Here is a 12,472-nt window from a genome sequence, read left to right on the forward strand (position 1 = left end):
GATCCCATTATCATCCTATGTGAAAAATACATTTATAGCAAAATCTATGCAAATAATCCAGGCATAGAATTAAATTAAACCTAATACTCAGACATATTTTTATGGGATGCATTATTGTTAGTCTATTTGGTAATTAAGTACAAAGAGTCAACAGCTTATGAATACAAATACAAGGAGTCTTACTTTTATATAGCCAAACCAAGCATTTCTGGGGTAGCTAGAAGACTCTGTCAGGGAGAAGGGAGGAAATGGGAAGCTGGTGATCCTTGGTCCCCTCTTGTACTCCTTCATCTTTACCAGTTTCAAGCATCATTCATGTAACAAATGTGTGAGCACCTACTATGTGCCACACATGGCCAGACACTGAGGTGCTTAAAGCCCCTTCTTGATCTCAAAAGAAGGAACTGTGACCAGGGTTCCAGTGTCCACCCAGTCCCACTCCACAAGAGCTGGGCTGTGGACTTCCCTTGGGCCACAAAAATCTACCAGGTTCAAGTACTTCCTGGGAAACTTCTTGCTTTGCACATTCAACTCATTTTCTTCCCTTCCACAAATTGAGAAGCTACCAACCACAATTTTCCCACTCTCTCTTCCAATAAGGGGAATTTATATTATTTACATTAAAAACAAAAAACAGGGGTGCCTAGATGGCTTAGTCAGTTAAGCGTCTGACCTTCAGCTCAGGTCATGATCCCAAGCTCTTGGGATTGAGCCCCATATAAATAAATAAATAACATGTACTTATAAATAAATAAATAAATGATAGATAGATAGATAGATAAATAAATAAATAAATCTTTACCGACAAAAAACACAAAGTCAAACTCTAACTTTCGTCACTATCAGAGTCCTGAGATGGTAGCAGATTGCAGTGGTGTTTCCCAAGCAGGATGTCTTGGCACATTATGCCCTGGTCTGCCTCACGGGGTACAGGGATGCTAAGAAGCTGACGTCCTAATCTGTCCTAATCCTCAAGGTGGCAGGTGGGGCTGAGGCAGCCAGAGCCCTAGGCCAACCTCTTTGGCTCCAAGCAACCTTCTCCTTTTTCTTTCATTCCAGTGTATCATCAAACTCCTCCTATCATTTTCTTTTCTTTCTTTCTCTCTCTCTCTTTTTTACAGATTTTATTTATTTGGCAGAAAGAGAGCAAGTGAGCACAAGCAGGGGGAGCAGCAGAAGTGGGGGGAGAAGAGGTTCCCTGGCAGGGAGCCTGATGCAGGACTCAATCTCAGGACCCTGAGACCATGACCCGAGCAGATGCTTACCGACTGAGCTAGCCAGGTGCCCCAAATTCTCATCATTTTGAAGGTGTGCTACAAAGTGAAAACAACTGAAAAGCACTGGCTTGCCCTAGAATACTGTTTTGTTTTGGGAGAGCGCTCAAGATCACTTAACTTGGGTAACCTCTGGCATGTCAATTCTCTCTTTCTGAGCCTTGTTTCTTCATAAGTAAGAAGATATGGTTACACTAAATGACTCCTATTTTCCCTTCTAGTTCTACAATATAATTAGTCAGTAACCTGTGATATTCCCCCATATAACATTCTGGAACATAATATCTTGGTGGGAGGCAAAAGTTTAAAGTGAGATTTGAAGACTGTCCAAGGCTTGTGGCTATTTCTTGTTTATTTACCATATATGATCAGGTGCCTGCCAAGTATGAGAGAGCTGTGACTGACAGTGGGATCACAACTAACCCAGAGAAAGCCCATTCTGTTACTGTGAAGCTCACAGTGCACTGGGAACCACGAACAAAGGCAGTTATAATTTACTGGTTAAGTACTAAAATGGGGAGAAATATGAGTGTTATGGGTAAGTGATGGGGTACCCAAACCCAGCACTGGTTAGGAAAGGCTTGGTGCAGACAGTGACACCCAAGACAAGACTTCGAGAACAGCAGGAGCTAGAGGGTGGGGTGGGGTAGGCTGTGGGTGTGTGTGAGGCAGGAGTGGATGGTATGGAGAAAGATGACATTCTAGGCAGAGGGAATACCATCTGCCAAGTCCCAGAAGCACAGTAACTTGGGAACTATATGGCTGGAATTTTAAGCATGCTTTTAAATGGGAGAGTGTTAGGACAGGTTAGGAAAAGCCCTGTGGCTGCAGAATGCAGAAATGTGCTGGAGAGGGGCAAGATGGAGGTGGGAGATCCCACGCTGCTGAGTCTACAAACACTCAGATTATATAGTGAATCAGGGTAGGAAACAAAGAGAGGATTTAAAAGAGTATTGCTTTCAATTCTGCTTGGGGAAGTCAAACTGAGGTTTCCTAGAAGATGTAAAAGAGCCAGGTCCCACAGGATAGAAAGGAATATATAGTAACATCTGGTTACCAGTATCACAAGTGTGATCTTCAGATTAAACTATATCTCCAAATTCTGAAAATGAGGTAGGGTAAATATGTTTAAAAGTTTCTTAAAACGTTCAGGGTACCTGGGTGGCTCAGTCGGTAAAGCATCTGCCTTCAGTTCCAGTCATGATCTCAAGGTCCTGGGATTGTGGCCCCTTGTCAGGCTCCCTGCTCAGTGAAGAGCCTGCTTCTCCCTCTCCCTCTGCTGCAACCCCTGCTTGTGCTCTCTCTCACTCTTACTCTCTAATAAATATATAGCCTTAAAATTTTAAAAAAGTTTTCGTTTAAACCTACTTTCAGTGAAACTGAAATCAACCTTCAGTGTTAGTGCCTGAGAGGGCCTTTTTATCAGTCTTCTTTACATGTTCATGTAATTTCCCTGACAGATTCAGAATCAAAACTGCAGTACATATATCATGATCATTCTAAAATCTGTTAACTCCAGCTCAGACCCCTCACCTGGTCTTTTCATATCCATCAATCCATGTTCCCATTAGGTTCACTACCCAGTGTCCCCCAAACACCTCAAAGTTCATAGTTCCTCTCTATTTAATCCTTTGCCATATTCTTGCATTCTAGAAAAGCTAATATATAGCAGGTCAAGAAAATGTTAGTCTCTTAGGGACCATTTGGATATCCCTCTACTTTGAAATTCCTGCTCATTTAAAGCCAATTTTTCTACCATGTAATCTGTTAGCTCCTTCAGGGCCTTTTTAAATATTCTATTACTATTAATTTAATTGGGTATGTCTCCCACCAGATTAGGAAGGTATTCTATCTCTTTCTTCTGTGTAATTTGATCTCAAGCACAATACTGACAAAGTGTGTCAAAATCTCAAAGAACAAAATATTCATAAAATAATGCTAATAAAAATACAAAGTAAATGCCAGATTACGAAATGTGAGAAGAAGAGTATTCTTAAAACTGGGAGCAGAAAAGTAGGCAGAAAGTTGGCTTGTTCAGAAGGACTATAATAAGTTCACTTAACACAGAATCCAGAAAAGTACACTTATAATCACATGTACAAAAGACCATTTCTTAAAATTACATGATTATCAAAAGCAACAATGTCATTTGACTTTCAGGAAATTATTTTCAGGCTATATTTTATAATTAACACCTATAAAATATTTTAAATTGAGTTTTACATAGTAAGTTCTTTTTCAACACTATCCCTATATATAAATTTATACCCTGTAAAATAGAATGCACTTCACCATAGCAACAGTTCTATATCAACTCCTACTCAAGTTAGAAAAAGCATATGTAAAAGAAATGAATATTCTGGAATATTCTGAAGTGCCTACTGGGAAAAAAATCACTCCATTTATTTTGTAAAAATTTAAATATAAAAGTTTAATGTTTCCTTAAAACATTCTTATAATTAGGCAAAAGGCTAGTTTAGTTTCTCAAATCTTGCTTTATTAAATAGTGTAATACATTTTTAAAAGAAAGCAAAAGAGGGGAAAAATAATGAAAAAGCAAAGGAAAAAAAAAACCCAATGTCAAGAATAACATACTTGGGATTGAGTTGGTGGGCATGCTAGGGGATGGGAACAGTAACAGGAAATAATGTTCAAGTGATTTATAAGTAAAATATAAACCAAGGTATTAAATGTTGCAACTATATTACTTTCTCAAGAAAAGCTATACCCCACTGGCATTGTGAGAACTGAAAAAGAAATTCTTATGTTCACATAGCCTTCCTTTAAAAGTCAATAAAGCACCAAGAAGTGTTAACTTGGCTTGATAAATTAAGTCAATTACAAATTCCCTAATGAGAATGAACAACTTTATAGACTTTGGGGATCAGGTTATATACTACCAACAAATCTATGTGCTGCATCCAAATGTAATATTAAACTAAACGTAACTGAAAGCATTTCCTTTCACTCACCACAGCTGTAGCCAAATTCATCACATGCACACCTTTGTCGCCCTTGCTCACAGCCCAAGAGGGAGTACTCTGTCATGTTCTCAACTCCCTTGCTGTTTGTTCTGGGCTTCCTTTCTCTGACCTAATTTCTAGCTGCTGCACTACATCCCAATTCTCCCACTGACCCAAAGTCCCAACTCCTTCTATGTTTCTAACATCCTTGCTTACCATTTCTTTTAAACAGGCTTAAACAGAAACCTGGCTATTGTTCATTTGGAGGCTGAGCTTTCTGCCACTTCCTACCACACATATCCCATAGTTCAGAGGTTCCTTCTTACATGTTCTTATGTGTTTCTTTAGAACCTGACCACCCTCTCTGCTTGTCTTCAGTTCAGGTATTGACAAACTTCCAGGTCACCAGTCTCCATCCCTGACACCTAGAACACCGTCAACTTCCCCTCCAAATGCTGATGTTCTCTTAAATGATTTCAACATTTACGTGGGTGACTTTTTCCCAGACTCTGTTCCTTGATTTCTTCTCCAGTTCTGCTACTCATCTTCCATGGTCATACCTAGGACTTGCCGCCTCCAGAAGAGCACTACCTCTGAAATTCTAAAGTTGGACATTCATTCTCTGATACAACGACCTCTCCCCCTTAGCTCCTCCTTACATACTAATTCTCCGATCTCACCACCAGATTATTTCACTTGATGTTGACAAAGATGCTCTTACCTTAACCAAACTCTAGTCCTGAGCCCTCTTCTCCACTAGGCTTCAGTCTCGTCCTATAAAAACTCACACTTTCAACATAAATGATTTTGTTTACTCCTCCCACTAAGAATCCAGTCAACTAGCATCGTTTCTAATAGTTTGTGGCCATGTTCTTAGGATAATCCCAAACTCATTTTAAGTTCCTACCTAAAAAAGTACAAGACTGGCAGGAAAATTTACAACTTGTTCCAGACAAAACCTGACAAAAGGCACAAAGGCCCTTGAACTTCCTCTTAAAGCAATGACTTCAGAAAGCTTACAGTTATAAATCCTTTCTCTGCCCTGTGGAGGTGTAACTCTTCTGCAACCTAGAAGAGGTGAGCCATCTCTGAAATACAAACATTCTAGAAGATAACTCTCCCTTTCCTTTTACTCCCTGTGTGAGGGCATACGCTCCAGATGCCAGTCAGTAAACCCAGAGGGGTTTCACATTAACCAATACCCTTTCCTGCTTTTTATAATTTCGACTCCCTTGAATCTGCAAGATAACCCTCCATTCCCACCCATTCCTCCCCCCTAGTTCCCCATTCTCCCTTCAAAACACCCAGTCACCTCTGCACAAATTGAAGTTGAGTTCAGTTCACACTGGACTCTTTTCTCTACTGCAATTACATTATTGAATAAAATCTATGATTACACCACTTCAATTAGCATATGACTCTATCTTTGACAATGTAACTCTATGTAACACACACACACATACACACACAGACGCACAGGCAGGCGCACATACACACACACACTCCATCCCACAAGTTTGTTATTTTTCAGAGCTTCAAACATTCTGTTGCTGGTATTCTCATCCCCTTAGGGGAAAAAAAAATCAAAACTCCTTAATATGGCGATGAGCAAATTGGCCTCTTCCTTATATCTGAACCCTTCTTTAACACTCTGTGCTCCACATCACTCACCATCTTTCACTTCCCTGAATTCACCCTGCTCTGACTCACTCGCAGCCTCCGCCACACTGGTTCCTGGACTTGGTATACTGCTCTCCACTTCTCTGGCCTACACTGACTCCGTCTTCAATTAGTATTTTATCCCCAAGAAACCCTCCTTGATGCTCTCTCTACACTAAGTTAGGCTGACCTTGCTACATGCTCCCAGGACAACATGGTTTCCTATATCGTGTATTATAATAGCCTGGCTACCCTCTTGCTTGATCACAGCACCTTAAGACAGGGAATAGTTCTGTCTTGCTTACCACTCCCTGTCCTAATACTTGTTTCACTACCTGAAACTAAATAGGAATACAGTAAGTATATGTTAAATGAATAAATCTTTAGGATCATTAATGTTCTGTGAGAGAGAGAACATTAGCCTGTGTGACAAAGTTCTCATCAACAAAATCAGCTGAGGCATCTCCAATTCTTTTGCATAACATTTTAAAATACTGAAAGACAGGACAGACATATAGCATTAAACACTACTAGAAATTTGCAAAAACTCCAGTATGATTCCACCCTATTAGCATATTTGGACATTTATAAATGAAAACTATGTATAGGGGTTACCTAGGATAACTAATTAAGACTAACCCTCTAGTTAATAAATCTTTTCATTTAATCTCTCATTGGAAATGACACCAACTCCATACTTGCTGCTGAATATAAAACTACAGCCCAAGATTACTATATTTAACACCAAAGTTAAATCCTGAGTAAATTACAAAAATACTTATTTTGTATTTAAAAATTTGGATCACTGTTATCACCTTTGACTTGTTTACTGGCATCAGGTGGTACTTACTGATAAATTCGTACTGTTGGGAACATACTGATCCTGTTCTCCCAGCAACATGTCAATCACAGGGTGCCGACCATTTTTAATCACGATTTTCCTCCCCTCCTGCAGAGTTGGTCTGCCAAAAGAAGCATGTTTCAATTTACTAGGCATAAAAACTGCCTTTTAAAAAAATCTTTAAGTTCTAGCATAAGAAATAATGTTAGACTTTAAGTAAACACACACCCAAAATAAGGCTTTGAGTATAAAAGCTAAATTTTAACTATAAAATAAGAATTGGGAGGACAGTTATTATAATAATAGTGTTCAAAGCACAAACTTTAGCAGTCTTACAATAGCTCCACTGCTGAAGTCTACTTTACAAGATCTTGTTTTCTCTACTATTCTCTAAGATCAACAATTTCATTACTAGAAGTTACAGTTCAGATTATTGCCATTTAAATCATTTTTAGTAATAAGTATAATAAAGGAAATCACTGAAAATTATTTCCAGATTTAATTATTACATTAGTAGAAATTATGTTATGTGTTAGACTTGGAGACCTTAAATTTTCATATCCTGTTTAAGTGAAACAACTTTCTACAGTCTTTGGTATCTTTTGCCTTTTTTGATACAAAAAAAAATTTTTTTTTTTACCTTGCTGGTCTTCCTTTCTAAGCTTTTATATTTTTCTGTTTTTATCTATAGCTTTATTTATTTTTCAAAGCCCCTGTGAGCACTGCCCTCCTTTCATTCTCCTCCCTGGAAATCAGTGTGGTGTCTACCCTTCCCAACTTTCTTCTCTGCATTTAGGTTTTTACACACTCATTGCACTGATTTATGACTCTTAAAAACAAAAACAAAAAATACCCCAGCAAAACAGGGTGCCTGGGTGGCTTAGTGGGTTAAGCCTCTGCCTTCAGCTCAGGTCATGATCTCAGGGTCCTGGAATTGAGGCCAGGGTGGGCTCTCCCTCAGCCTATCTCCCCCTATCTCTCTCTGCCTGTCTCTATGCCTACTTGGGATCTCTCTCTGTCAAAAAATAAATAAAATCTTTAAAAAAACAGAAACAGCAAAACAAATCAGGATCACACTGTAATATATTATTCTATAACTACATTTTTTCCCCTTCACATTCAATACATACTTTTAAAAAATACGTTTCACCATTTACCAATGGACTCTTATTTTTTTTAATACTTTCAAGTCATTTTACAAATAATTTGCAGAAGTGGCAACAAAGAGGTAGTAAAAATAAAACAAAGCAAAAAAAACCCCAAGACAAATTTTAGTGAGAACTTAAACAGAGCAAATCTCAAATTTTTATTCCACATTTTCCTGGACTTAGAGGCAATATACTTGGAATGGGCAACATACTCTCCAAGTAATTAACTCAACTGTTGTGCATGCACCTAGACCACAGTCATTCATAGATACTGATTCTAGATTTCCATACATTCCTAAAATGTTCTAGCTTATCATAACTTTCGGTTCTTCTCCTACTTGCATGGACAAAAATGCAATACTTAGATTTTTAAAAATATTTAAAGCTTATCGTTTTGTTGAGGAGAGGACAGCCATCTTTTTTGCTCCACAAATGCAAAACATTTTCAGTTTTATATTTATAAATACCAAATCAGAGTAACCGATCTAATCAATACTTTTATTTTACAACATCTATCTTCTTTCAGGTGTACAGGCACACCTGTACACCTACAAACAGTATCAGGTAAACCTTAGGGCACAGACATCACAAAAGACAAAGGAACCACTACATGTCAGGATTGTTCAGGTTTTCGTCAGCAAATGTTATATGATGTGTGAAGCCTGTGGAGTAACTAACTGGAGAACACATTCCATTTTGTCCTTAGAAATACATTATTCACACACTGACTCTTAAGCTTGGGAAAATTCACCTAGGCCACTGTCACCTGAACACTTACGATCTGAGATTTTGTTTATACAAGAAATTTCATCATCATCGGTAGTATCTAGAGCACTGCTATCTTTCTCTTTTGCATTCATCTTTTGATTAATCTAATAATTGTGAAATGTCTTCTTACTTTTTTCGTCTTTTCTATTATGGGTGAAAAACTTAATTCGGAATTCTCAACTCTGTGCAATGAAAGTTAGAAGCAGCAGTTATAATATGTGAAAGTTAATTATTACATCAATAGAAATTAATTAATTATAACTGTAACAGTTATAATAACAGTTGTAGTTAGATTACAACAGTGCTATTTCTAGTCTTTTACAACTTCCTGAAGAACGATGCAGCACTTTGGGCAATACAATTAGAACAAGGAAGGATGGTGTGGTAGTGATTATTATCTTACCTTTGTATTGTCATTCTCTAGTTTTCTTACATTTAGACTTTTTAGTAGAACTAATTGATAAGGGACGCCTGGATGGCTCAGTTGGTTAAGCAGCTGCCTTCGGCTCAGGTCATGATCCCAGCGTCCTGGAATCGAGTCCCACATCAGGCTCCTTGCTCAAAGGGGAGCCTGCTTCTCCCTCTGCCTCTGCCTGCCACTCTGTCTGCCTGTGCTCGCTCTCTCTCCCTCTCTCTCTCTGACAAATAAATAAAATCTTAAAAAAAAAAAAAAAGAACTAATTGATAAATAATACAAAGTAATTCTTGAATGATGAAAGAGCAAGATGCTCCAGATACAGAAAAGATAAAAATCATTAAAGATCCCAAAGTACATGTCAGATTTATAAAAGGGTCTAATGGACCCATATGGTAAATGCAAAACAGGATTTTATTCTCCTTTAAAGAAAAATGTGAATTTTCTCTTTGTTCTTTAAAAGACCGTTAAGAAATTTAAAAAGTGAAATTAGGTCCAGTGGAACCTGATGGGATGCTATACTTAAGATTCAGGATCATTTCTTGTCAGATCTTCAGTGTTCTTTTGAAGCTGCTGCATAGATAATTCAGTTGTTCTCCACTGTCGAACACTGACACTGTGTCTAGATTTCCACTGTTATAAACAATACTGCAATCAATCTTACATTTATGTCCATTGGCACATGGACAAATGCTTCTCTAAGCCAGAGTAAATTCCTGAAGTGTATCTTCTAAGTCATAGGGTATGCATATTTTTTTATTTTAACATACAGAAATACTGTATCAATTTAACTTCCCACCAGTAGGATATGAAACTTGACTTGTTTTTTCATAACTTCACCTAAAGTAGTTGTTATCAAATTTTCTAATTTCCAACAATGTGTTGAGTGAACAGTGTTCTTGAACTTTGTTAACTAGCACTCATCTATTACTAAGTGCTTTGACTTAGAACTTTCATGTATAAGCACATTTCTGACCTTACTCATAACACTTATAAATATTATTTCCCTAAATACTTAAATGCTTTTCCTTAAATATATCTGGCTAACAAAACCCCAAGTATGTACACTCACATTTCTCAAAGAAAACAACTAAAGTACCTTCTGAGTAAATAATTTAAAATTATACATTGGAAAGAGACTTTTAAAATGATGGGAAAAGGGGTGTTTGGGTGGCTTAATGGGTTAAGCATCTGCCTTCAACTTGGGTCATGGTCTCAGGGTCCTGGGATCAAGCCCGGCATCGGGCTCTCTGTTGGGTCAGGAGCCTGCTTCCCCCGCTCCTCTCTGCCTACTTGTGATCTCTCTCTGTGTCAAATAAATAAATAAATAAAATCTTTAAAAAATAAATGATGGGAAAATAACATTTTTTGGATTTCAAAAAGTTTAATTCTAAAGATAGAATTTTTTATTTAGGTGCATTATAAATTTACTATAAAAAATGAAAGCATCTGCAAGTAATATCAGTTTTAAAATAAAATCTCAGGTGTTCTGCCAAGTGAAATCGATAGATCATTATTCATGACACTGATATGATTTCCCAGGAAGGTTTTCACTTTAGAATAAAATTTTGAGTGATTTGTTCTGCTTTAAAAATCTACACTGACTTACTCTGTTGCTATCAAAATTATATAATGACAAAACACTTCCTGGTGGGATAAGAAGCAAATCATAATCTGGGGAGATGAGAGGATGCACGAGAATCAGATAGTTACAGCAAGAAGGATACGAAAATCATGTTGATGATATGGCATTTAAGAAGAGCTGAGGAAATTTGGATGCTGCCTGGAAAGATTTGAAACCTTAAAGTTGAACAAATTTATTTTGTATTTTTTAAATTGCATCTTTCCCCTTTAAATGCCTCAAGGAAATAGAACATAATTAGTAAAACAATATAACATCCAGAATAAAAAACGGATAGAAAGACTTAGAATAAGAACTTTTTTTAAAAGATTTTTTAATTTATTTATTTGACAGACAGAGATCACAAGTAGGCAGAGAGGCAGACAGAGAGAAGAGGAAGCAGGCTCCCCACTGAGCAGAGAGCCTGATGTGGGGCTCAATCCCAGAACCTTGGGATCATGACCAGAGCTGAAGGCAGAAGCTTTAACCCACTGAGCCACCCAGGCACCCGTAGAATAAGATCTTCTGCTTCAAAGTTAGGCTATAGTGAATAAAAGGTCTGAAGAGCATTTAGGAAGAAAAGATTGCAATTACGAAGCCAAAGTATCAATTTGAACTAAGTGCAATAGCTCAAATGCACTAAAATCTTTAAACGAGCTGGAAATCTAAGGGGGGTTAAAAGATACAAATTTCAGATACTTATTCACTAGCTTAAAATGAATTTTAGTGAAAAGTTTCCTATTTTATGGCTATTTACACTCAATTTTATTTCTGCTGAAAAAAAAAAAGAGAAGTTGATTATATTCCTTGAACTTTATAGAATGATTTTTTTCATTTAAAAATATTCAGGTGGATTTTTCTTAATATATAGTACTCAAGTTGAAAAGTATTTTAGCATGTGAAGTATTTCCTGAAATTGTCTTCCTAAGAGAATACGTCATTTGAAAGGAAAATATATCCTCCTGAAGACAAATGGGAAAATTAGATAAAGTATAGAAAATAGTAACTCTGCAAATACAATGTTCATAATATAATCAAAACGACGAGGAATTCAAAAACATCTAAAAATCGAAGAGGAAGCCCCGAAATGAAAAATCTAGGACCAAACTTGTATTGTAGATACCCAAAATGCTTGTTAAATCTCTGATGAGTCTACAAATTAATCATAGTTTTATAGTATTTTCGCTCCTCAAAGATTTTGCCAAAACTACATCTCAATAAAGAATACCCACAACTGTAAGATTTATGCTGCTTACTAATTCATAACTTTAATTCTTACAAATTTTATATATGAATACTTGAGATTTAAACAAGACTACATGGCTAATTAGTGACAGAGGATGGGCTAGAACCAAACCTTCTGATATCAAAGCTAGATTCTGGTTATTATAATGCACTGCAAATTATGTATTACTTTAAATTACATATTATGTGTAATACATATATATGTTTAGGGTTACAAACAGATATATACACACATACAGATATGGAAACTTGAATCTACTGTAATATAAACCACATACCCATAGAAATGTTTCTTCTGTTCTCACTAGCTGCTCTAGCAGCAGCAGATGGCAAAAGGCCACTTGAAAGAGTTTAAGAAGAGATAAACCAAGCATAAGTATTTTTTAGTAGAAAGAGCTTTGCATGAAAACATACACCAAGCGTACAGATTGTAGCTGATCCTTTGCTTAATTCACAAACAGAATCCGTTAGGAAATGTTAGCTTCACAAACCTTGCGCACCAAGTAAGAAGTCCTACAAAGACCACAGTGCGTAAGGA

General features: G+C 37.0%; 1 protein-coding gene across 1 annotated transcript in view; it reads right to left on the reverse strand.

Moving 5' to 3' along the window:
* MSH3 (mutS homolog 3) overlaps window positions 1–12,472 on the reverse strand; it is a gene marked incomplete at its 5' end in the record, with an annotated part of 182,047 nt that overhangs the window by 46,521 nt on the left and 123,054 nt on the right. Inside the window, 1 exon segment of the mRNA XM_082724737.1 lies at window positions 6,747–6,858. Coding sequence (XP_082580863.1) covers window positions 6,747–6,858 — 112 coding nt within the window.

Source organism: Mustela nivalis (assembly GCF_964662115.1).
Source record: "Mustela nivalis genome assembly, chromosome: 3".
Taxonomy (NCBI): domain Eukaryota; kingdom Metazoa; phylum Chordata; class Mammalia; order Carnivora; family Mustelidae; genus Mustela; species Mustela nivalis.